Raw genomic sequence first — 27449 nt, forward strand, 5'->3', positions numbered from 1 at the left:
GTATATGTTTGGTAACAACATAGACTTCACTTGTCTCATTAAAAGTTTGCGCATATCCACAATCTACAGGTGTCTTAAGTGATGTCAGAGAAATATGCTAAAACATAAATTTTGGCTTCCAAAATCAGTCAAGTGAGCCATAAACTGAGTCACATAGATCCTTAACCATGATTGTGCATGTTTTTTTTTTTTTTAAATTGAAATTGAAATTTTATTTCACCAGTAACAAAAGGAAATTAAATAAATACTAATGGTTTGAAATATAGATTGTGTAGATGGAAGGTAAAAGATAATCAAATCATTATTGAAAAGTTTAAAGCAAATACCATTCTGTTGGTTAGACTTATCATAACCCTCATATACTTTAGAGGTCGAAAACCGGGAGCCAATATTTTAAACTGTTTTTGGCAAAATTTGCGAGCCGAAAAATATTCCAAAATTTGGTAGCAGTCATAATTTCAACTTGGCTCGTCTAGCATGTTGGGAGTGACAGTGACTTTCATGAAATGTTTTCCAGGAGGTACTCACATTATTAAATTTTAACAAACTTTTTTAGTCTGCTAATTACTAAGTTTCTTTTATTTGAATACTTATTGAAATTACAAGTGAATTGAGGTCAAGGGGTCAACCCTTTTACTAAATGTTGTTGACTTAGATAGAAACCTGATATTTTGTGTTTGCATGCTTTGTTGACACTTACTGTTAACAAGTTGTAAGTATGTACTCTACATAGTATGTACTTTACTGCTGTATTCCAATTACTTTTTTAAGGGACCATCTCAAATACATTTTACTGAAACTTTTGTGCATAATAAATCATAAATTTATTATTTGTGAGGGAAACAATATATTCTGTTGTAACTTTGCATATTCACTAGATTTTTGTTCAGTGCATTTAGCTATCAGTGAAATAAGCAAAAGTAAAACCTAGCTAATAATTGAGTACCGGTATTATTATACATCTGTAACGCCATAAGTTACAGCATGCCATAATTTTGTGGTAGTGCGAATTCCATATATGGAATGATTACGTTCGAAAGCGTCCTCTAATAATAAAAACAAACATGACTGCCACCAGGGTTTAACTGGACTTCACATAAAGAAGTTCGCTGATTCTGTTCTAAACATTTAGGATTTCTGCATTCCCATGATGTATCCTTTATCCTTGGAAGGAAAAGATGTATAAGGTTATTACGAGAATACCTCAAAGTATGCACTCAAACAGTACGCCGCGCATCGACCTCCGCTACACATTGGTTGATACTCGAGCTGTACTGTCTTTGTGCATACTTTGAGGTATTCTCGTAATAACCTCATATTAATAGTACGGTATATATTGAAAGTTTGAACATGACATTTCTATGGCTATGCATGTGCCTAAAATATTCAGAGATCATCTGGATGTTCATATTTCGGGATGGACACTGCAAAATAATGATTCATGACTTGAGTGAGTATGCTACTAGCAGACTAATAAGTAAACTACTACAACAGTGTATATGGCATTTTCAAATTTCATTTTATCTTTTCAGTTGTCTTGGAGGAAGCAATGCTAAAACACCATGTGCTGCCGGAGAGTATAGCAACTCTGGATCTACATCAAGTGGTGATTGTCAGGTAGGCACCACGATATGAAATATATAATCAAATGTTATGCAATGTATCATTTTCTCCAAAACCATATACAATGTACCGATAAGCTGATTAATTTTATATATGCTGTCCAGCTTTAAGACAAAAACAATGTTTTTGATCAATTTATTTTCTAAAATTAACATGTGTGGGTGAATATTTTTTTTTTCTTCTGAAATTGTTATTTGTTTTATTTTTTAACTCCGCTGTCGACTTTGTCGAGCGGAGCTTATCATATGAGTGATTGTCCGTCGTCGTCCGTGTCAATGTTTTACTTTTTCGACTTCTTCTTGAAAACTACAAGCCTGAATGCTTTGATATTTGGTGTATATGTACCTTGGGTAGACCTTTCTCAGATTTGTTCATTTCATGATGATATCTTCAATTCTCTAATTTTGATGAATATTTTTGTAATTTTTGGTAAAAAGTGATATTTTCGACTTCTTGTTAAAAACCTCAAGTCCAATTGCTTTGATATTACATATATAGATACTACATATGGACCACTCTCAAATTTGTTCATTTCATGATGATATCTTTAATTCTCTAATTTTGATGAATATTTTTGTCATTTTTGGTAAAAAGTGATTTTTTCCACATCTTGTTGAAAACCGCAAATCTGATCGTTTTGATACTATACATATTGTTCATTTTTTAATGATACTTTGTGTTCTTTAATTGAAATGTGCATTGCTAACAGCAGAGCTATCTCAGCCCAGAGGCTGCTTGTTCTAAAATCTTGTCTATATAAATAAAAAAAGCTGTGAAACAATTTTTTTAAAATCCAACCGATTTTTTGGAATGAATAATATGCATGTGAGCTTGCCAAAATGATCTATTGTTACTGCAATCCGTAGTTATCAGACTATATATAATCCCAGAAGCTCTGGGCAATATTCAGGTTCATGTACAATGAAAAAAGTCAGGCAATATGTGACATAACACTGTACTGGGTTTTTTTGGTGATATGCTAGACTATAGACAGTCGGTCGTACCTAATATTAATCTGTTATTATTAATAAATATTGTGTATAATCGTAATAGGTGTGAATTAATTTGCGAACGCCGGGATAGGAAGTATGGAGTGCCATTATGTAAATAAATAGTCGTGCAGATGTCATTTTATCATGGCCAATCGTGAAAAAGGTCAGGGGTCACCTGCTACTAGCATCGCCCACAACTTACGCAAAGTTTGTTTTGACTGTACTATACGTGATCACAACACTTTCCACAGCAGTTTTTGATATCATGTCACAAACAAATCTTCACGTGAACAACTTTGCATGCATTATGTTAATATAATTTATTTCGTGACATCTGCATCAACTATGAATTATTCATATCAACTAGAAACCTGCAGATGGGGACAGTGTCTCGAGACTAAAATCCCTCGCGTGAAATGGTTTGCATTTCCAATCGAACGCCGAATCTAAGAAGCGCAATTACATTAGGTCCGAGGACTGTCGACAGTCTGGTGATACGCTTGTGATATTGTCCAATAATATATAGTTGTTCTTTAAATTTATCTTCAACCTTTGATTACAATTCTATATGAATTATGTTGTAATAATAATCTTTACTGAAACCGTATCCCAATTTTCGATCTTGATAATGAGAACAATGAAGTAGCAACAACAGAGAGAAAAAAACACTGATAAGATGAACAAAATAAACAAAAATATGAAAAACAGAAAAAGAATGATTTGATTTCCTCATGTTGGCATTTTATGATTTTGTCATTCTGAAACAAGTGTGGATGAATTGAGCTAGGTCCAATGATTGTTTAGTTATTTTTACTTTTTAGCAGACTGTAAACTGAAATTAATTTTTGTAATAATTTTTTCTTGTTTCTTCTTGAGTAGGTTGCATTCTGAGGAAAAAATGTTTTTCATTTTAAATTTCCTGTTGATCACAGACTATTCCAATCAATTATGGTGATAACAAGAACTGTTTTTTTTCTTTCTTCAGACATGTCCTTCAGGTCAATTCAGTTCTGCTGGGTCTACATGTCTACCATGTCCTGCTGGGTTCAGTTGTGATAGCAGTACTGGAATAACAACATCATGTACTGGGACTCAATATTCATTAGATGGTGACGTGGCATGTAATGCTTGTCCTAGTGGTTATTATTGCCCATCAACATCACAGCCGCCTCAGGTACGTTTTCGCAATAAATATGTGGTACAATTTAGTTTTTTAATTTGTTGTCTCTCCTGGCTTTTTTGTATGCAAATTACCAATTGTTCTTTTTATTTAGTTTTGTCCGGATGGTCATGTTCCATCTGCCGATCAGACAACTTGTGATATATGTACGGCTGGAAACTATGCTTATAATGTAACATCTTTATGTCAAACATGTCCTGCAGGTGAGTAATAAGGAGGGGGTACTAGTGATTGGTAGAATAGCATGAGTGATAAACATTGCATTTACTGGTATAGATTGATAGCTATTTCTGTCTTAGTATTGCCTCCCTCCAGATTTTCTGTAAAAAAGTTTGTAAAAAAAAATTGCATTGGTTAAAATAAAATATATCTATAAAATGACCTGCTGTACAAATATTTTGATATCACAATTGTGTGATTTCATTTACAATATTACTGCTCACCACATAGCCCTTGTTCCATGAACTCTAAGTGATTGCATACAACCCATGATACCATCAGTGTCAAAAAACTCCATGAATATTGAACACAGCATAGCATGCTATAATTATATTACTGTCCTAAGTTAATTCTGATATTTTTTAAGCTTGGAAAACTAAAACCATAATTTACAATATTAAAATGTGTACTCATCAGAGAAAATATGTTAACTCTTTGAACATCCACATTTTACCTGCAAGAATTTTTTAGCCATATTTTAGACATTTTTATGTATTTTTCTAAAATTTATTTGTTAATTTTGGATCAAGTTGACATGTTTTTACATTGCTTACAAATCTAGATCTTAATTTTTGAAAAAAATTGAGAAAAATTATTTGGGTTTAACTTAGTGAATGATGACAAAAGTTTAATTTGGAACTCAGTGGGTTAATGTAGGATACTTTATTATCACTTGGAATTAATTTTCACTATTTTCCCTTTGGAACTCAGTGGGTTAATGTAGGATACTTTATTATCGCTTGGAATTAATTTTCACTATTTTCCCTTTGGAACTCAGTGGGTTAATGTAGGATACTTTATTATCGCTTGGAATTAATTTTCACTATTTTCCCTGAAGGAATGATTTAGTTAAAATAAAATCAAGTGAATATACCTTTTTTCCTATATTTTACATTCAACTTGTCAAAAATCAGTGAAAATAAATTTCATACAAAACACCTAAAAAGTCTTTTCAGCGAAAATTAATTCCAGCTAAAATAAAGTATTTCACAGTAATAGAAGTCACGTATGTTATGTGTGTACAATGTGTAACATTGATAATGTTGCTGCCTTCATTATAGGTTATCATTGTCCAACTGATGGTATGAGTTCTCCTGAAGAGTGCCCTACAGGTTAGTGCCATTGTGTATATCAATGTTATACTCAATCACAGTCCCTCTATCCCCGGTCTAGAAACGGTCATTGTATTAGGTGTGAATTGGTCTCCTTCCCTGGCAAAGGCGCTTTGCGGGTGTGGGCAAAGCATTGTCACCTGATCAGTACGTGATTTGACATCGTCAGTGTTATGTATTTTTTTACAACTTAGTTGTTTATTCCAGAATTCGTACTTTTTCACATAATTTTTAATCAGGATATCTGTATAAGGTCATATTTTAGCCAGCGAGTAGTTCTTTAATTCATCTATTTTACCAGCAGCGACACATTTTCGCATCAAATTTTCATACCTTTACCCAGATATTTGTCGTTTTTGATTTTGGGGTGATTGAAATTAACTCAATTTTATTTACCATACTTCTCGGCGGGAAACCAATATTTTTCTTCGATTTTGACATTTTATGATCGAAACATATCATTAAAAATTGGTGGGCTGATTTGTTATTTGTCACACCGCATTTTATTAATGTTAAATTGAGCGACTTTTATGGATGCTTTTTAGATCGTAAATGCAAATGGCGACGTTTTGAAATGACAATGTACTCAATTCTGTGCTAAAAAAAAATCATTTATATACAAACATTGAAGCATTGTTATATACTTTTGTATGGAATAAAGTCATTAGTTGTTTTATAGTTGACTTGAACTGTTATGAACCCCCCAAGAATCAGAAATATGACAGGTTTTTCGATCGACTACGTTAACATGAACGACGCCATTTTGACAAGATTTGTTTAGCGATGTCAGGCATGTTGGCACGCGAAGTTTTTTCCCTATTAAAATGAGAAAATGAACATAATTCCCGATATTAATCTTTGAATTGCAGGAACTGGATGATTATGAGTTGGTAGGCTGGTTGTGATGCGTATCAGGGTTCAAAAAACCCAAATTTCATAGTGATAATTTTGTTTACATGTTTGTTTACGTTGTGGTTGCCCGAATTTGAAGTCAAAGTGAAGTCATACAATGAGGTATCGCTTTGCATGATGGTAACTTTTGAAGGTATTGTAATCTGTCTGACTTCCTGACTCCCTCGGCCCGCGTGTGAACGGTTTGTTTACCCGCACTGCAGTTTGAGACAAAAGAATGCTAGTCGTTTCCAGACCGGGGATAGAAGGACTGTGACTCAATATACCTCTCATTGTCCATGCTGATATAATTTGCTTTTTTACTTGACACATTTTAGGCTGGTATACAAACACAGCAGGTCAAAGTTCATGCACTGAATGTACTGCTGGTTTTTACTGCACATCAACAACACAGTCAGCTTGTGCAAGTGGTTATTACAGTTTATCAGGAAGTACATCTTGTACACAATGTCCAGCTGGTTATCAATGTTCTGATGCTGGTAGTTTACCAGTTATCTGTACTGAAGGGTATTACTCATTAGTTGGTAGTACAGAATGTACACAATGTGAAGCTGGATATTATTGTCAAAATAATGGAACAGAAACTCAGTCACAATGTGCTGAAGGTACTTATGAACATGATAGTATGGCTGTATTCCCCTATAGAATAATAGAATAGTCCTGAATTTGTAAGGTACTTGTAGATGTGTTCCCTTATGTAATAATAGAATAGTCATAAACTTTTATAGGTACTTATTACATGTAGATGATACCCCTTCTCCATAGAATAATAGAATAGTCCAGATTTATAAGGTAATTGTAGATCTATACTCCCTATGGAATAATAGAATATTCCTCAAGCTGTAAACCTATTTGTAGATGTATACCCCTATGTAACAAATGGAATAGTCATAAACATGTAAAGTTATTTGTAAAGTTTAACCTACTTACACCCCTATGTAATAATGGAATAGTCCTGTAATTTAAATTATATCTGAGTACTTCAACCCAATGTACAAAAATGTAGTAGTAGAATAGACAATATAATGATTATTATGAATTTCATAGCCATATAGAAATCAAATCTTCAAAAATATAATCAACTATTACTAACTGTAACTAAGGGGTATATGATTATTTGTCTCCCTAATGTGACAATTATTCACGGAGGTGCAACAGAGGTGAATAATTGTCATATCACAGTGACAAATCTTCATGTACGCTGACACTTACAGTTAGTAATTGGTTTGTTACTCTCAAATTTAGGAGTTGTAAAAATCATGTGGTGATTTGAATGTGTGTAGCGGCAAGCACTGCAGCACAGCATGCAGAAACCTGGCACAACAGTTCTGGGACAACAGTACTGTGCAAGAAGATATTTATGCTGTTTTCAACATGATTATTGACAAGAATATTTTGGATATGATCTCATTGAGAAGCTGAATTGTTCAAAGTACGAACATCAAGTTACGAAAACATTGAGTTACAAAAATGACAAAAAAAACTTGATGTCCGTAACTCGAACAACTCAGCATCTCGATCTCACCAGGGATGATCACATTAAAGTAGCATACTTCTCATTGTCCATGCTAATATCATTTGCTTTTATGCTTGACATATTTTAGGCTGGTATACAAACACAGCAGGTCAAAGTTCATGCACTGAATGTACTGCTGGTTTTTACTGCACATCAACAACACAGACAGCTTGTGCAAGTGGTTATTACAGTTTATCAGGAAGTACATCTTGTACACAATGTCCAGCTGGTTATCAATGTTCTGATGCTGGTAGTTTACCAGTTATCTGTACTGAAGGGTATTACTCATTAGTTGGTAGTACAGAATGTACACAATGTGAAGCTGGATATTATTGTCAAAATAATGGAACAGAAACTCAGTCACAATGTGCTGAAGGTACTTATAAACATGATAATATGGTTGTACTCCCCTATAGAATAATAGAACAGTCCTAAATTTGTAAGGTACTTGTAGATGTGTTCCCCCTATGGAATAATAGAATAGTCATAAACCTTTATAGGTACTTATTACATGTAGATGATACCCCTCTCCGTAGAATAATAGAATAGTCCAGATTTATAAGGTAATTGTAGATCTATACTCCCTATGGAATAATAGAATATTCCTCAAGCTGTAAACCTATTTGTAGATTTATACCCCCATGTAACAAATGGAATAGTCATAAACATGTAAAGTTATTTGTAAAGTTTAACCTACTTACACCCCTATGTAATAATGGAATAGTCCTGTAATTTAAATTATATCTGAGTACTTCAACCCAATGTACAAAAATGTAGTAGTAGAATAGACAATATAATGATTATTATGAATTTCATAGCCACATAGAAATCAAATCTTAAAAAATATAATCAACTATTATTAACTGCAACTAAGGGGTATATGAAGGTTTGACCCCCTAATGTGACAATTATTCACAGAGATGCAACAGAGGTGAATAATTGTCATATCACAGTGACAAATCTTCATGTACGCTGACACTTACAGTTAGTAATTGGTTTGTTACTCTCAAATTTGGGAGTTGTAAAAATCATGTGGTGATTTGAATGTGTGTAGCGGCAAGCACTGCAGCACAGCATGCAGAAACCTGGCACAACAGTTCTGGGACAACAGTACTGTGCAAGAAGATATTTATGCTGTTTTCAACGTGATTATTGACAAGAATATTTTGGATATGATCTCATTGAGAAGCTGAATTGTTCAAGTTACGAACATCAAGTTACGAAAACATTGAGTGACGAAAACATTGAGTTACAAAAATGACCAAAAAAACTTGATGTCCGTAACTCGAACAACTCAGCATCTCGATCTCACCAGGGATGATCACATTAAAGTAGCATACTTCTCATTGTCCATGCTAATATCATTTGCTTTTATGCTTGACATATTTTAGGCTGGTATACAAACACAGCAGGTCAAAGTTCATGCACTGAATGTACTGCTGGTTTTTACTGCACATCAACAACACAGTCAGCTTGTGCAAGTGGTTATTACAGTTTATCAGGAAGTACATCTTGTACACAATGTCCAGCTGGTTATCAATGTTCTGATGCTGGTAGTTTACCAGTTATCTGTACTGAAGGGTATTACTCATTAGTTGGTAGTACAGAATGTACACAATGTGAAGCTGGATATTATTGTCAAAATAATGGAACAGAAACTCAGTCACAATGTGCTGAAGGTACTTATAAACATGATAACATGGCTGTATTCTCCTATGGAATAATAGAATAGTCCTAAATCTGTAAGGTACTTGTAGACGTGTCCCCTTATGTAATAATAGAATAGTCCTAATCTTGTAATATTTTGTTGGCTATGTTAATAGTACATTGTTACAGCCTGTATCCTAGATTAGGTAGTCCTAACCTGGATGGTTTTTAAGAAATCTTAACTATTGAATGTTTTATTCTGCTTAATTTAGTTTTCTGTTACCAATTGTTATATGAATCACTATGTGTAGTAATACATTTTAATCATTAGTAATTTTGTCCATGGGTCATCCAGAATGCTTTGTTGCAGTTTGATTTTGTTTTCCTGATTTGTAGCTTAATTTCTTCACTGATAAATATTGCACAAAATTAATAACAGTAAAGTAAAATAGCTATGAGTCACTGACTCGAGTATATCATGAGATTTTGCACTAAAGCAATCCATATACCAGCACACTAACTCATTCATATTTATCATCCTGTGCCAAATCTCATGGTATCCTATGTCAGATGATGGTTAAATCACTGTTATATTCACATTATGCACTGAAAGTGGTGGTATGCAACATTTGTGATCTATGTTAGACAATTTCATTAAAATCATATCATGCAAATAATTTGTATGATTATACAAATGTATGTTGTTTCATAAAAGTGATTTGGTTATTTTCGGCTATCGCCATAGTTACAATCAAAGATACTGATCTAGTATCATCTTCTGAAGTCGCATCAGTTCTGATCTCATCTAAGTTGCATACCTCTCAATGTCAATTTTGTTTCCTATGTTAATAGCACATTGTTATACCTGTATACTAGGATAGGTAGCCAAAAAGAACTAAACTGGATAACTTTTAAGAAATCTATATTATTAAAATCTAAATTATTAATTGTTTCATTCTTCTAATTTATTTTTCTAATTTCTGTTATTAATAGTTGTATGAATAACTATGTCTTGTTATATGTGTTTAAATTTTTCTGTGGACATACCCAGAATGCTTTGTGGCAGTTTGATTTTGTTTTTCTTTTTAGCTTAATTTTCTGCACTGATAAATATTAGACAAAATTAATAATGTCATAATGGTAGAATAGCTTTGTAACACTGCCTAAGTGTACCATGAGTTTTTGCGTGGAAGCAATCCATATACCAACACACTAACTCATTTTTATTTGTCATCCTGTGCCAAATCTCATGGTATCCTATGTCAGATGATGGTTAAATCACTGTTATATTCACATTATGCACTGAAAGTGGTGGTATGCAACATTTGTGATCTATGTTAGACAATTTCATTAAAATCATATCATGCAAATAATTTGTATGATTATACAAACGTATGTTGTTTCATAAAAGTGATTTGGTTATTTTCGGCTATCGCCATAGTTACAATCAAAGATACTGATCTAGTATCATCTTCTGAAATCTCACCAGGTCTGATCTCATCTAAGTTGCATACCTCTCAATGTCCATGCTGATATAATTTGCTTTTTTGCTTGACACATTTTAGGCTGGTATACAAACACAGCAGGTCAAAGTTCATGCACTGAATGTACTGCTGGTTTTTACTGCACATCAACAACACAGTCAGCTTGTGAAAGTGGTTATTACAGTTTATCAGGAAGTACATCTTGTACACAATGTCCAGCTGGTTATCAATGTTCTGATGCTGGTAGTTTACCAGTTATCTGTACTGAAGGGTATTACTCATTAGTTGGTAGTACAGAATGTACACAATGTGAAGCTGGATATTATTGTCAAAATAATGGAACAGAAACTCAGTCACAATGTGCTGAAGGTACTTATAAACATGATAACATGGCTGTATTCTCCTATGGAATAATAGAATAGTCCTAAATCTGTAAGGTACTTGTAGATGTGTCCCCTTATGTAATAATAGAATAGTCCTATTCTTGTAATATTTTGTTGGCTATGTTAATAGTACATTGTTACAGCCCGTATCCTAGATTAGGTAGTCCTAACCTGGATGGTTTTTAAGAAATCTTAACTATTGAATGTTTTATTCTGCTTAATTTAGTTTTCTGTTACCAATTGTTATATAAATCACTATGTGTAGTAATACATTTTAATCATTAGTAATTTTGTCCATGGGTCATCCAGAATGCTTTGTTGCAGTTTGATTTTGTTTTCCTGATTTGTAGCTTAATTTCTTCACTGATAAATATTGCACAAAATTAATAACAGTAAAGTAAAATAGCTATGAGTCACTGACTCGAGTATATCATGAGATTTTGCACTAAAGCAATCCATATACCAGCACACTAACTCATTCATATTTATCATCCTGTGCCAAATCTCATGGTATCCTATGTCAGATGATGGTTAAATCACTGTTATATTCACATTATGCACTGAAAGTGGTGGTATGCAACATTTGTGATCTATGTTAGACAATTTCATTAAAATCATATCATGCAAATAATTTGTATGATTATACAAACGTATGTTGTTTCATAAAAGTGATTTGGTTATTTTCGGCTATCGCCATAGTTACAATCAAAGATACTGATCTAGTATCATCTTCTGAAGTCTCATCAGTTCTGATCTCATCTAAGTTGCATACCTCTCAATGTCCATGCTGATATAATTTGCTTTTTTGCTTGACACATTTTAGGCTGGTATACAAACACAGCAGGTCAAAGTTCATGCACTGAATGTACTGCTGGTTTTTACTGCACATCAACAACACAGTCAGCTTGTGAAAGTGGTTATTACAGTTTATCAGGAAGTACATCTTGTACACAATGTCCAGCTGGTTATCAATGTTCTGATGCTGGTAGTTTACCAGTTATCTGTACTGAAGGGTATTACTCATTAGTTGGTAGTACAGAATGTACACAATGTGAAGCTGGATATTATTGTCAAAATAATGGAACAGAAACTCAGTCACAATGTGCTGAAGGTACTTATAAACATGATAACATGGCTGTATTCTCCTATGGAATAATAGAATAGTCCTAAATCTGTAAGGTACTTGTAGACGTGTCCCCTTATGTAATAATAGAATAGTCCTAATCTTGTAATATTTTGTTGGCTATGTTAATAGTACATTGTTACAGCCTGTATCCTAGATTAGGTAGTCCTAACCTGGATGGTTTTTAAGAAATCTTAACTATTGAATGTTTTATTCTGCTTAATTTAGTTTTCTGTTACCAATTGTTATATAAATCACTATGTGTAGTAATACATTTTAATCATTAGTAATTTTGTCCATGGGTCATCCAGAATGCTTTGTTGCAGTTTGATTTTGTTTTCCTGATTTGTAGCTTAATTTCTTCACTGATAAATATTGCACAAAATTAATAACAGTAAAGTAAAATAGCTATGAGTCACTGACTCGAGTATATCATGAGATTTTGCACTAAAGCAATCCATATACCAGCACACTAACTCATTCATATTTATCATCCTGTGCCAAATCTCATGGTATCCTATGTCAGATGATGGTTAAATCACTGTTATATTCACATTATGCACTGAAAGTGGTGGTATGCAACATTTGTGACCTATGTTAGACAATTTCATTAAAATCATATCATGCAAATAATTTGTATGATTGTACAAATGTATGTTGTTTCATAAAAGTGATTTGGTTATTTTCGGCTATCGCCATAGTTACAATCAAAGATACTGATCTAGTATCATCTTCTGAAGTCGCATCAGTTCTGATCTCATCTAAGTTGCATACCTCTCAATGTCAATTTTGTTTCCTATGTTAATAGTACATTGTTATACCTGTATACTAGGATAGGTAGCCAAAAAGAACTAAACTGGATAACTTTTAAGAAATCTATATTATTAAAATCTAAATTATTAATTGTTTCATTCTTCTAATTTATTTTTCTAATTTCTGTTATTAATAGTTGTATGAATAACTATGTCTTGTTATATGTGTTTTAATTTTTCTGTGGACATACCCAGAATGCTTTGTGGCAGTTTGATTTTGTTTTTCTTTTTAGCTTAATTTTCTGCACTGATAAATATTAGACAAAATTAATAATGTCATAATGGTAGAATAGCTTTGTAACACTGCCTAAGTGTACCATGAGTTTTTGCGTGGAAGCAATCCATATACCAACACACTAACTCATTTTTATTTGTCATCCTGTGCCAAATCTCATGGTATCCTATGTCAGATGATGGTTAAATCACTGTTATATTCACATTATGCACTGAAAGTGGTGGTATGCAACATTTGTGATCTATGTTAGACAATTTCATTAAAATCATATCATGCAAATAATTTGTATGATTATACAAACGTATGTTGTTTCATAAAAGTGATTTGGTTATTTTCGGCTATCGCCATAGTTACAATCAAAGATACTGATCTAGTATCATCTTCTGAAGTCTCATCAGTTCTGATCTCATCTAAGTTGCATACCTCTCAATGTCCATGCTGATATAATTTGCTTTTTTGCTTGACACATTTTAGGCTGGTATACAAACACAGCAGGTCAAAGTTCATGCACTGAATGTACTGCTGGTTTTTACTGCACATCAACAACACAGTCAGCTTGTGAAAGTGGTTATTACAGTTTATCAGGAAGTACATCTTGTACACAATGTCCAGCTGGTTATCAATGTTCTGATGCTGGTAGTTTACCAGTTATCTGTACTGAAGGGTATTACTCATTAGTTGGTAGTACAGAATGTACACAATGTGAAGCTGGATATTATTGTCAAAATAATGGAACAGAAACTCAGTCACAATGTGCTGAAGGTACTTATAAACATGATAACATGGCTGTATTCTCCTATGGAATAATAGAATAGTCCTAAATCTGTAAGGTACTTGTAGATGTGTCCCCTTATGTAATAATAGAATAGTCCTAATCTTGTAATATTTTGTTGGCTATGTTAATAGTACATTGTTACAGCCCGTATCCTAGATTAGGTAGTCCTAACCTGGATGGTTTTTAAGAAATCTTAACTATTGAATGTTTTATTCTGCTTAATTTAGTTTTCTGTTACCAATTGTTATATGAATCACTATGTGTAGTAATACATTTTAATCATTAGTAATTTTGTCCATGGGTCATCCAGAATGCTTTGTTGCAGTTTGATTTTGTTTTCCTGATTTGTAGCTTAATTTCTTCACTGATAAATATTGCACAAAATTAATAACAGTAAAGTAAAATAGCTATGAGTCACTGACTCGAGTATATCATGAGATTTTGCACTAAAGCAATCCATATACCAGCACACTAACTCATTCATATTTATCATCCTGTGCCAAATCTCATGGTATCCTATGTCAGATGATGGTTAAATCACTGTTATATTCACATTATGCACTGAAAGTGGTGGTATGCAACATTTGTGATCTATGTTAGACAATTTCATTAAAATCATATCATGCAAATAATTTGTATGATTATACAAACGTATGTTGTTTCATAAAAGTGATTTGGTTATTTTCGGCTATCGCCATAGTTACAATCAAAGATACTGATCTAGTATCATCTTCTGAAGTCGCATCAGTTCTGATCTCATCTAAGTTGCATACCTCTCAATGTCAATTTTGTTTCCTATGTTAATAGTACATTGTTATACCTGTATACTAGGATAGGTAGCCAAAACTGGATAACTTTTAAGAAATCTATATTATTAAAATCTAAATTATTAATTGTTTCATTCTTCTAATTTATTTTTCTAATTTCTGTTATTAATAGTTGTATGAATAACTATGTCTTGTTATATGTGTTTAAATTTTTCTGTGGACATACCCAGAATGCTTTGTGGCAGTTTGATTTTGTTTTTCTTTTTAGCTTAATTTTCTGCACTGATAAATATTAGACAAAATTAATAATGTCATAATGGTAGAATAGCTTTGTAACACTGCCTAAGTGTACCATGAGTTTTTGCGTGGAAGCAATCCATATACCAGCATACTAACTCATTCATATTTATCATCCTGTGCCAAATCTCATGGTATCCTATGTCAGATGATGGTTAAATCACTGTTATATTCACATTATGCACTGAAAGTGGTGGTATGCAACATTTGTGATCTATGTTAGACAATTTCATTAAAATCATATCATGCAAATAATTTGTATGATTATACAAACGTATGTTGTTTCATAAAAGTGATTTGGTTATTTTCGGCTATCGCCATAGTTACAATCAAAGATACTGATCTAGTATCATCTTCTGAAGTCTCATCAGTTCTGATCTCATCTAAGTTGCATACCTCTCAATGTCAATTTTGTTTCCTATGTTAATAGTACATTGTTATACCTGTATACTAGGATAGGTAGCCAAAAAGAACTAAACTGGATAACTTTTAAGAAATCTATATTATTAAAATCTAAATTATTAATTGTTTCATTCTTCTAATTTATTTTTCTAATTTCTGTTATTAATAGTTGTATGAATAACTATGTCTTGTTATATGTGTTTAAATTTTTCTGTGGACATACCCAGAATGCTTTGTGGCAGTTTGATTTTGTTTTTCTTTGTAGCTTAATTTTCTGCACTGATAAATATTAGACAAAATTAATAATGTCATAATGGTAGAATAGCTTTGTAACACTGCCTAAGTGTACCATGAGTTTTTGCGTGGAAGCAATCCATATACCAACACACTAACTCGTTCTTATTTGTCATCCTGTGCCAAATCTCATGGTATCCTATGTCAGATGATGGTTAAATCACTGTTATATTCACATTATGCACTGAAAGTGGTGGTATGCAACATTTGTGATCTATGTTAGACAATTTCATTAAAATCATATCATGCAAATAATTTGTAAAAGTTCATAAAAGTGATTTGGTTATTTTCGGCTATCGCCATAGTTACAATCAAAGATACTGATCTAGTATCATCTTCTGAAGTCTCATCAGTTCTGATCTCATCTAAGTTGCATACCTCTCAATGTCCATGCTGATATAATTTGCTTTTTTGCTTGACACATTTTAGGCTGGTATACAAACACAGCAGGTCAAAGTTCATGCACTGAATGTACTGCTGGTTTTTACTGCACATCAACAACACAGTCAGCTTGTGAAAGTGGTTATTACAGTTTATCAGGAAGTACATCTTGTACACAATGTCCAGCTGGTTATCAATGTTCTGATGCTGGTAGTTTACCAGTTATCTGTACTGAAGGGTATTACTCATTAGTTGGTAGTACAGAATGTACACAATGTGAAGCTGGATATTATTGTCAAAATAATGGAACAGAAACTCAGTCACAATGTGCTGAAGGTACTTATAAACATGATAACATGGCTGTATTCTCCTATGGAATAATAGAATAGTCCTAAATCTGTAAGGTACTTGTAGACGTGTCCCCTTATGTAATAATAGAATAGTCCTAATCTTGTAATATTTTGTTGGCTATGTTAATAGTACATTGTTACAGCCTGTATCCTAGATTAGGTAGTCCTAACCTGGATGGTTTTTAAGAAATCTTAACTATTGAATGTTTTATTCTGCTTAATTTAGTTTTCTGTTACCAATTGTTATATGAATCACTATGTGTAGTAATACATTTTAATCATTAGTAATTTTGTCCATGGGTCATCCAGAATGCTTTGTTGCAGTTTGATTTTGTTTTCCTGATTTGTAGCTTAATTTCTTCACTGATAAATATTGCACAAAATTAATAACAGTAAAGTAAAATAGCTATGAGTCACTGACTCGAGTATATCATGAGATTTTGCACTAAAGCAATCCATATACCAGCACACTAACTCATTCATATTTATCATCCTGTGCCAAATCTCATGGTATCCTATGTCAGATGATGGTTAAATCACTGTTATATTCACATTATGCACTGAAAGTGGTGGTATGCAACATTTGTGACCTATGTTAGACAATTTCATTAAAATCATATCATGCAAATAATTTGTATGATTGTACAAATGTATGTTGTTTCATAAAAGTGATTTGGTTATTTTCGGCTATCGCCATAGTTACAATCAAAGATACTGATCTAGTATCATCTTCTGAAGTCGCATCAGTTCTGATCTCATCTAAGTTGCATACCTCTCAATGTCAATTTTGTTTCCTATGTTAATAGTACATTGTTATACCTGTATACTAGGATAGGTAGCCAAAAAGAACTAAACTGGATAACTTTTAAGAAATCTATATTATTAAAATCTAAATTATTAATTGTTTCATTCTTCTAATTTATTTTTCTAATTTCTGTTATTAATAGTTGTATGAATAACTATGTCTTGTTATATGTGTTTTAATTTTTCTGTGGACATACCCAGAATGCTTTGTGGCAGTTTGATTTTGTTTTTCTTTTTAGCTTAATTTTCTGCACTGATAAATATTAGACAAAATTAATAATGTCATAATGGTAGAATAGCTTTGTAACACTGCCTAAGTGTACCATGAGTTTTTGCGTGGAAGCAATCCATATACCAACACACTAACTCATTTTTATTTGTCATCCTGTGCCAAATCTCATGGTATCCTATGTCAGATGATGGTTAAATCACTGTTATATTCACATTATGCACTGAAAGTGGTGGTATGCAACATTTGTGATCTATGTTAGACAATTTCATTAAAATCATATCATGCAAATAATTTGTATGATTATACAAACGTATGTTGTTTCATAAAAGTGATTTGGTTATTTTCGGCTATCGCCATAGTTACAATCAAAGATACTGATCTAGTATCATCTTCTGAAGTCTCATCAGTTCTGATCTCATCTAAGTTGCATACCTCTCAATGTCCATGCTGATATAATTTGCTTTTTTGCTTGACACATTTTAGGCTGGTATACAAACACAGCAGGTCAAAGTTCATGCACTGAATGTACTGCTGGTTTTTACTGCACATCAACAACACAGTCAGCTTGTGAAAGTGGTTATTACAGTTTATCAGGAAGTACATCTTGTACACAATGTCCAGCTGGTTATCAATGTTCTGATGCTGGTAGTTTACCAGTTATCTGTACTGAAGGGTATTACTCATTAGTTGGTAGTACAGAATGTACACAATGTGAAGCTGGATATTATTGTCAAAATAATGGAACAGAAACTCAGTCACAATGTGCTGAAGGTACTTATAAACATGATAACATGGCTGTATTCTCCTATGGAATAATAGAATAGTCCTAAATCTGTAAGGTACTTGTAGATGTGTCCCCTTATGTAATAATAGAATAGTCCTAATCTTGTAATATTTTGTTGGCTATGTTAATAGTACATTGTTACAGCCCGTATCCTAGATTAGGTAGTCCTAACCTGGATGGTTTTTAAGAAATCTTAACTATTGAATGTTTTATTCTGCTTAATTTAGTTTTCTGTTACCAATTGTTATATGAATCACTATGTGTAGTAATACATTTTAATCATTAGTAATTTTGTCCATGGGTCATCCAGAATGCTTTGTTGCAGTTTGATTTTGTTTTCCTGATTTGTAGCTTAATTTCTTCACTGATAAATATTGCACAAAATTAATAACAGTAAAGTAAAATAGCTATGAGTCACTGACTCGAGTATATCATGAGATTTTGCACTAAAGCAATCCATATACCAGCACACTAACTCATTCATATTTATCATCCTGTGCCAAATCTCATGGTATCCTATGTCAGATGATGGTTAAATCACTGTTATATTCACATTATGCACTGAAAGTGGTGGTATGCAACATTTGTGATCTATGTTAGACAATTTCATTAAAATCATATCATGCAAATAATTTGTATGATTATACAAACGTATGTTGTTTCATAAAAGTGATTTGGTTATTTTCGGCTATCGCCATAGTTACAATCAAAGATACTGATCTAGTATCATCTTCTGAAGTCGCATCAGTTCTGATCTCATCTAAGTTGCATACCTCTCAATGTCAATTTTGTTTCCTATGTTAATAGTACATTGTTATACCTGTATACTAGGATAGGTAGCCAAAACTGGATAACTTTTAAGAAATCTATATTATTAAAATCTAAATTATTAATTGTTTCATTCTTCTAATTTATTTTTCTAATTTCTGTTATTAATAGTTGTATGAATAACTATGTCTTGTTATATGTGTTTAAATTTTTCTGTGGACATACCCAGAATGCTTTGTGGCAGTTTGATTTTGTTTTTCTTTTTAGCTTAATTTTCTGCACTGATAAATATTAGACAAAATTAATAATGTCATAATGGTAGAATAGCTTTGTAACACTGCCTAAGTGTACCATGAGTTTTTGCGTGGAAGCAATCCATATACCAGCATACTAACTCATTCATATTTATCATCCTGTGCCAAATCTCATGGTATCCTATGTCAGATGATGGTTAAATCACTGTTATATTCACATTATGCACTGAAAGTGGTGGTATGCAACATTTGTGATCTATGTTAGACAATTTCATTAAAATCATATCATGCAAATAATTTGTATGATTATACAAACGTATGTTGTTTCATAAAAGTGATTTGGTTATTTTCGGCTATCGCCATAGTTACAATCAAAGATACTGATCTAGTATCATCTTCTGAAGTCTCATCAGTTCTGATCTCATCTAAGTTGCATACCTCTCAATGTCAATTTTGTTTCCTATGTTAATAGTACATTGTTATACCTGTATACTAGGATAGGTAGCCAAAAAGAACTAAACTGGATAACTTTTAAGAAATCTATATTATTAAAATCTAAATTATTAATTGTTTCATTCTTCTAATTTATTTTTCTAATTTCTGTTATTAATAGTTGTATGAATAACTATGTCTTGTTATATGTGTTTAAATTTTTCTGTGGACATACCCAGAATGCTTTGTGGCAGTTTGATTTTGTTTTTCTTTGTAGCTTAATTTTCTGCACTGATAAATATTAGACAAAATTAATAATGTCATAATGGTAGAATAGCTTTGTAACACTGCCTAAGTGTACCATGAGTTTTTGCGTGGAAGCAATCCATATACCAACACACTAACTCGTTCTTATTTGTCATCCTGTGCCAAATCTCATGGTATCCTATGTCAGATGATGGTTAAATCACTGTTATATTCACATTATGCACTGAAAGTGGTGGTATGCAACATTTGTGATCTATGTTAGACAATTTCATTAAAATCATATCATGCAAATAATTTGTAAAAGTTCATAAAAGTGATTTGGTTATTTTCGGCTATCGCCATAGTTACAATCAAAGATACTGATCTAGTATCATCTTCTGAAATCTCACCAGGTCTGATCTCATCTAAGTTGCATACCTCTCAATGTCCATGCTGATATAATTTGCTTTTTTGCTTGACACATTTTAGGCTGGTATACAAACACAGCAGGTCAAAGTTCATGCACTGAATGTACTGCTGGTTTTTACTGCACATCAACAACACAGTCAGCTTGTGCAAGTGGTTATTACAGTTTATCAGGAAGTACATCTTGTACACAATGTCCAGCTGGTTATCAATGTTCTGATGCTGGTAGTTTACCAGTTATCTGTACTGAAGGGTATTACTCATTAGTTGGTAGTACAGAATGTACACAATGTGAAGCTGGATATTATTGTCAAAATAATGGAACAGAAATTCAGTCATTGTGTGATAAAGGTACTTATAAACATGCTAGCATTGCTGTATTCTCCTATAGAATAATAGAATAGTCCTAAATCTGTATGGTACTCATGGATGTGTTGCCCTATGGAATAATAGAATAGTCCTAATTTTGTATGGTACTTGTAGATGTGTTCACCTATGGAATAATAGAATAGTCCTAAATTTGTAACATACTTGTAGAGTCATATCGTCATGGAATACTAGTAATAGAAGTGTCATAGACCTTTAAAGGTTCTTCTAGATGATACTTTTCTCTCCTAATGGAATAATCCTGAAACTGTACTGACTTGTAAAGCTATACTACGTTTGTAACAGCTAAAGTTTTCAGGATATTGCAAACTTTTACTCCAGGAAAAATTGTGTGAAACAAGGTACTTTGTTCAAGCCCACCTGTTGATTCACTTCCTTGTCCTGTGTATGTGTATTCTTGGATCTGACTTTATTCACACAACTGTGTATCACAATAGAATATTTCCAATTCTGTAAAAACCATAGTCTAGTTGTAAAACCTAGATCATCTTCTGTCGGGGGATTATTTTTTGTTACTATAATTTACTATAATTTGTAATTAATGTGTACATACGTAATACTCTGACATACTAGAAGACCCATTGATAATAAATGTTCAGACTTTATAATTAAATATAGACTTTATATACATATAATGTACTTATGATTGTATTTGATGTGTATCTCATGCAGTTGATACAGCTTGTGCTATTAATAAAGGTGCATAGGGATCTGTCATCTCTAATGTTTTCTTGTTTACACAGCACAAACGACACTTTGACAAATTTAAATTTGGGTACAAATTTAAAATATTTGTAAGCAGCTACTGCACCATGCATTACATTTCAATGTTGTTAATTGAATTATGAATTTAAAATTCTTTTTAGTCTTGCACTAAACAAACATTTAGTTCATTTTAAGTTTTTCTCATTTTCATGTTATTTTTATATACCATATCTATGATTGATTTAAAACATGACATGTATCATACATCACACGAGTAGCTGCCTTTTTCCTTTCCTTTTTCCTCACTGAAGTACATCGACGTTTCCTATGACGTACCTGTTCTGGATGTTTGCACTTAACTAACATTTCTTGATTTCCAGGTTGGTACTCGGCTAGTAGTGGTGCCAGCGCCTGCACAGAATGTGCTGCTGGTCGCTACTGTACATCAACCACTGAGACATTATGTAATGCTGGTTACTATAGCAATGCAGGTCAAACATCATGTGATCTATGCCCTGGTGGATATGATTGTAGTGATTCTAGTACCATTGTGCTATGCCAAGAAGGGTTTTATTCAAGAAATGGAAGTTCATCCTGTACATCATGTGAAGAAGGTAAATACGTTATATGAACTCTGATCACCCCAAAACATTATCTTTCTTGGAATAAAAACTGATACAAAAAATGGTCACTAAATCGTTATTGCAAAACAATTATGTGCCTATTATGATCTTCATTCATTCCAAGTTGAAAACAAATTATTTCATATTTAAAGTTTGTCATTTATGTTGATGAATTAAATTCCTGTAAACATGCATTTCATTATCCAATTAGAGATGGCCCAATGGCAGCCATTTTAAAGCTGAAAATGCACCAAAATCAAGCATTTATGTTATTATGCAAGTCTAGGCTGACTTTGTTCAAATTTGGTACATACTTTGATCTTGATACACAACAATTTTATTATACATGTCTCTGCTCATAATTCCATCTTTCAGGTCGTAGCTGCCCTGGAACTGGCAGAGTTGAACCACTTGAATGTGAACTTGGTACTTACGCTAATGTGACTGAATCTCCTGAATGTCTGGAATGTCCAGCGGGATATAAATGTCCTGTTCCATCACAATCTCCAGTGTTCTGTATCCGTGGTACTTATAGTGCTGCTGGTAGCACGTCTTGTACAGCATGTCTTGATGGGGAATATGCCGATACACCTGGTAAGTATAGACCAGCACATTAGGATGTCATGTGTTGTTACCTTTGCCAACAAGCATGGGTATATATGCCTGATAAAAGATTGTACATGACTGGCTTATGAGTATGCATAGTGTTATTTTAACTGGGGCACATACATGTGTATTTGATAACAATTTACAGCAATGAACAGTAGCATAAATTTATTTTTATATGCATATGACTGCTTTGTGCCAACCAGTCACTGCACATATGCATTGAGATGAACCCTTGCCCTCTCACCATCGTTGACAATTTTTGTATCTTTCAATAAAAATAGTCTTACTCAAAGATTACTTGGATTCATAAAGGATTTTAATCAAAACTTTAAATTGTCAGAATTTAAAATAGTTTCATTTATTAGTTTTACATTGCACATATGTAAATTACATACAATTTTTGTGTATATGCACAGTATCATTTGCTTCAAAACTGAATTAACAACAAATCTTGTTATGACATCTACACTAACCCAACAAATATGTATAGGGTGTGTCAAACTGAAAAGTGTTTCATAACCTAATGACCATGAATTCCTATTTTTTGCCTAATTTAAATAATTTCTTTAAATAAAAATAGTTGGATTTTTAGAAAACAAAAAAAAATAAAATATTGAATAATTTACGAAAAAAGAATTTTTGTAATTACAAAAAATGTATTGCTGGAAAACCACAAACTGAAATCAAATCATAGTCATTCAGATTCTCACTATGTTTTGTGGTGGAATCAGCTTATAACAAAACACTTTTCAAACTGTTCACTGGTAGCATAGTGGTTGTCGCATCAGACTGATGATCAATAGACCCAAGTTCAAATCCTACTTTAGGCTGAACATCAAAAGGGTCACAGACTCAATGTCACAGACTCAATAGGAAGGCCAATTCCACTGGGCGAGATTCATTCACTAACAAATGTGACTTCGGGGGAACCTTGGTAAAGATCAGCAGGTGCTTGTGTTCAACCGAGCCTGGTTGATGCCAGGATAAAAATTGCCAGTTGATAGAGAGATGGCCACACAGCCCTGTCATGTAGTCCCAAACATGAATATGACTAATGTGGCAAAATGCAATGTGTCAGCACTAGCACTTGCACTTGCACTTACAAAAAAAAGTTAGGGGAGACAACAGTGACATTCAATGTCCAGAACTGTCGCCTGGCACAAAAACATTAAAAAAAAACACACTTTTTTTTTAAATGAGTAGTAAGTAAAACACATTTCAATGTAAAATGTAAATTTTTATGTCTTGATTTGAGTTCTAAAATAAATAAATTGTTATTTTACAGCTTCTGAGCAGTGTTCTCCATGTACCGCTGGTTATAGTTGTGTGGATAAAGCTCAAGCACCTCAAGCTTGTCCGGCAGGAACATACAGGTATGACATATTTAATAATAATCAATTTTTGCTTGGAATTTATTTTTGCTATTTTCACTTAAAGAAATGATTCAGTGAAAATAAAATCTAGCCAATATACCCTTTTCCTATATATTACATTCAACTTATCAAAAATCAGTGAAAATAGATGCTATACAAAACACCCAAAATGTTTTATCAGTGAAAATTAAAAGTAAGTATTTTACAAAATTTGATGATAAATTTAATGTAAATCCAGTGAGTGGTGTGGCCAGCAGTATTTCATGCCTTTTGATTTTTAAAGTACAGTTTGTGTATATATTTAGGTGTTGTTTAGGTACATGAATATTTTAATTACTGTAGAATACTTTATTTTCGCTTGGAATTAATTTTCGCTGAAAGAATGATTCAGTGAAAATAAAATCCAGCGAATATATACCTTTTTTCCCCTATATTTTACATTAAAATCACCAAAAATCAGTGAAAATAAATTCTATACAAAATACCCAAAAAGTCTTTTCAGCGAAAATTAATTCCAGCTAAAATAAAGTATTTCACAGTACTTTGTATGCTTGTTATCCATAGCGTAGTGCTTGCTGCCTCTGACCAGTGATGGTTTTATCCTAAGTTGAAGTGCTACCTGGGGTTGAAAACCAAACTTATACCTCAGGCTAATATGATGCAGACTCGGGGAGGCCAAAGCTTTGCACTGCAATGGATTTATTTAAATTGTGGTTATACTGTATCTATAGTCAATCTTAGCAATTACACTTACTGTAAAACTATTTCTTTTCACTATTTTGATGCTTTGAACAATTTCAATGGGTTTTGGGTTCATGAAGTTGGCAAGGAAACAATGAGTTGCATTTGTCAGTGGATGCAGCGAGAATGCAGTTCTAAACTTTATTCAGTTGACAATAAACGGTGTTAGACGAGTTACATACTACGAGACGTTGAGTTATCCAAAAGTCTACAAATTGAACCTGCTCGGCGACGCCTGATAAAATACAGCTCAGTCGTCAAGCCACAACGTTCACTTGAAATTACTTGCTAAGTATCGGCAAAATTAAAAACAAGCGAATAATTAATGGATTTACAGTAAACAGAAAGTCAGAAGTGACAACAGTGGCGCTGAAGAACTTTCATTCAAGTAAAAAAATATTTTTAAAGTGCTTTAGCTCATTAATGTAGCACATTGGCCTGTAATATTGTGTCACAGTTCTCAATATTTTTTCTAAAATGTTCCGTTTATGATGTTGTCCTTTGTTCTCGTTTATACAGTCCTGGTGGTTTAAAGTATTGTTCGTCTTGCCCAGCTGGCTGGTATGCAGATGGCAGTACTGCTGATTCTTGTACAGATTGTCCAGCTGGTAGTAAATGTTCAACCACAGGTGGGTTTGTAAAATTAAAATTATACTGATATGGAATACTGTGGACCATTTATTTTTCACTGCTAGAAATTTATTGCTATTTCAGGATTTTATGTTATTCATGAAGTAAAAATTTCCCAAAGGCACTGAAAAAAATCCATGTTGTTTGACACCAGGGAAATTTTGACTGCTACAAAATTTAGTGATTTTTACTGATTTTCGAAATTTGTGAAAATTTGTCTATTATGTTATTCATGAAGTTAAATTTCCCAAAGGCACTGAAAAAAAAATCCATGTTGTATGAAATTTCAACTGCTACAAAATTTAGTGATTTTCAATGATTTGCAAAATTTGTCAATCATAAAATTTTACAGTACATGCTGGACCAATAACATATCAAACAAATAGATTGGGGACACAATTTGCTATACTATAACCATGATAGAGTTGCATTCTCTTGTTATGACTACAGAGAAAACAAGGGCAACAGGAGAATAAAATCTCCACAAACTAAAATGCCTAATTTTCATAATGTTAACATAACATAGATCAGTTGAAAAAAGTTGGCCATTTCATTGGCTGAGATGCATTTGTGTTATCATACAACAACAGAGAAAAGTAGGATCACCCTGTTTTTTGACATCCATTTTGAATTGAAATTAAATCGCGAAAGACATCATAAATTCTCATTCGTAGCCAGTCAAACAATGTTCACTAGAATCATCTTTCAAATATCTGTCTTTCACGCCGTTGAATGACAGAAAAATACGTTTCTTCAAACATCAGGAAATCCAGAAAAAGTTCACGTTTGGCCTATTAGTTTGCATGCGCAAGAAGGTGACTGTGCACACTGTGAGTTTATAAGTCCCGAAAACCTGTAAGGCAAGAAAAAAATAATCTCTGTTTCTTGTTTCATGGAAATTTTAAAATGAGGCGCTAAAATGGGGGGAATTTGAGACAAGTGCAAGTACAAGCGCATTTTGGAATGCTTTAGCAGGAAAAAAAATGTCCGAGGCGCATAGTTCAAAATGATGCACGTGGAAACGAGAAACAGAGATATTTTTTTTCTTAGCCTAATTCTAATGTTACATCTTTTCCTAAAATAATTCATGTTTAAAGGTCTAGAGGCTTGCAGTGATGGTTACTACTCACTTGGTAATACTACAACTTGTACGATATGTCCAGCAGGACATGAGTGCTCTAATAAAGCTGTTGACCCTGTACAGTGTATGGCTGGTACATATGCCCCTGAGAGCAGTACTTCATGTAGTAATTGTGATGCAGGGTATCAGTGTCCAACTGATGGATTGTCCAATCAAATAATGTAAGTATATTATGAGGTTATCACGAGAATATCTTAAAGTATGCACAAAGGCAGTATGGTGTTTGTATCATCCAACATGAAGCAGAGATTGATGTGACCCTGTACTGCCTGAGTGCATACTTTGCGGTATCAACCATATTGTTATACTCCCCTGCTGGTAATACTGCTTTAATGAGAGTTTAGAGTCGTCAAATGATAATGACAAATCTTTTGTGATGTGCGAACCTTTGCATTATGTAACAAGATTCTACTGCGGCCACGCACTATATTGCTTTGCATCCAATGAGGGTCGGCAAGAGGTATTTTCGTAAGGTGTAATCAGTTTTTTTTTTTCGTAATAATGTAATTTAAATAAATAAAAAAAACATAATTTTGTATAATAATAATGGGCAAGGTGTAAAATGTAATCAGCTATTTTATTTGTTCGTAATTTTAATAAGATCATATTTTTTGTAAGCGTATAAAGCATTTTCCACATTAAATGTTGTAACTAGTACACAATTTTCAATTTTGATCCTTGAATACAATTAATCAAATATATTATAAAAATGTAAAATGTAATTAGGAATTTGCTTTATCTGTAAAATGTAAAAATCTATTTTTCCCTGTAAAAACATAAAATACCGTTT

At 32.9% G+C, this 27449-nt stretch overlaps 1 protein-coding gene across 1 annotated transcript in view; it reads left to right on the forward strand.

The window, feature by feature from the left end:
* Nucleotides 1-27449, forward strand: part of LOC100369099 (uncharacterized) — a 155864-nt gene that overhangs the window by 16517 nt on the left and 111898 nt on the right. The window contains exons 3-14 of the mRNA XM_085499013.1: nt 1533-1617; nt 3601-3789; nt 3890-3998; nt 5076-5126; nt 7643-7930; nt 10767-11054; nt 11892-12179; nt 21923-22156; nt 22541-22759; nt 24060-24147; nt 25408-25517; nt 26622-26691. Of these exons, the coding sequence (XP_085355139.1) occupies nt 1533-1617; nt 3601-3789; nt 3890-3998; nt 5076-5126; nt 7643-7930; nt 10767-11054; nt 11892-12179; nt 21923-22156; nt 22541-22759; nt 24060-24147; nt 25408-25517; nt 26622-26691 (2019 nt within the window). The remainder of the gene's footprint in view (nt 1-1532; nt 1618-3600; nt 3790-3889; nt 3999-5075; nt 5127-7642; nt 7931-10766; nt 11055-11891; nt 12180-21922; nt 22157-22540; nt 22760-24059; nt 24148-25407; nt 25518-26621; nt 26692-27449) is intronic.

This window comes from Saccoglossus kowalevskii, chromosome 5 (assembly GCF_978046115.1).
Source record: "Saccoglossus kowalevskii chromosome 5, keSacKowa6.1, whole genome shotgun sequence".
NCBI classification, from domain to species: Eukaryota; Metazoa; Hemichordata; class Enteropneusta; family Harrimaniidae; genus Saccoglossus; species Saccoglossus kowalevskii.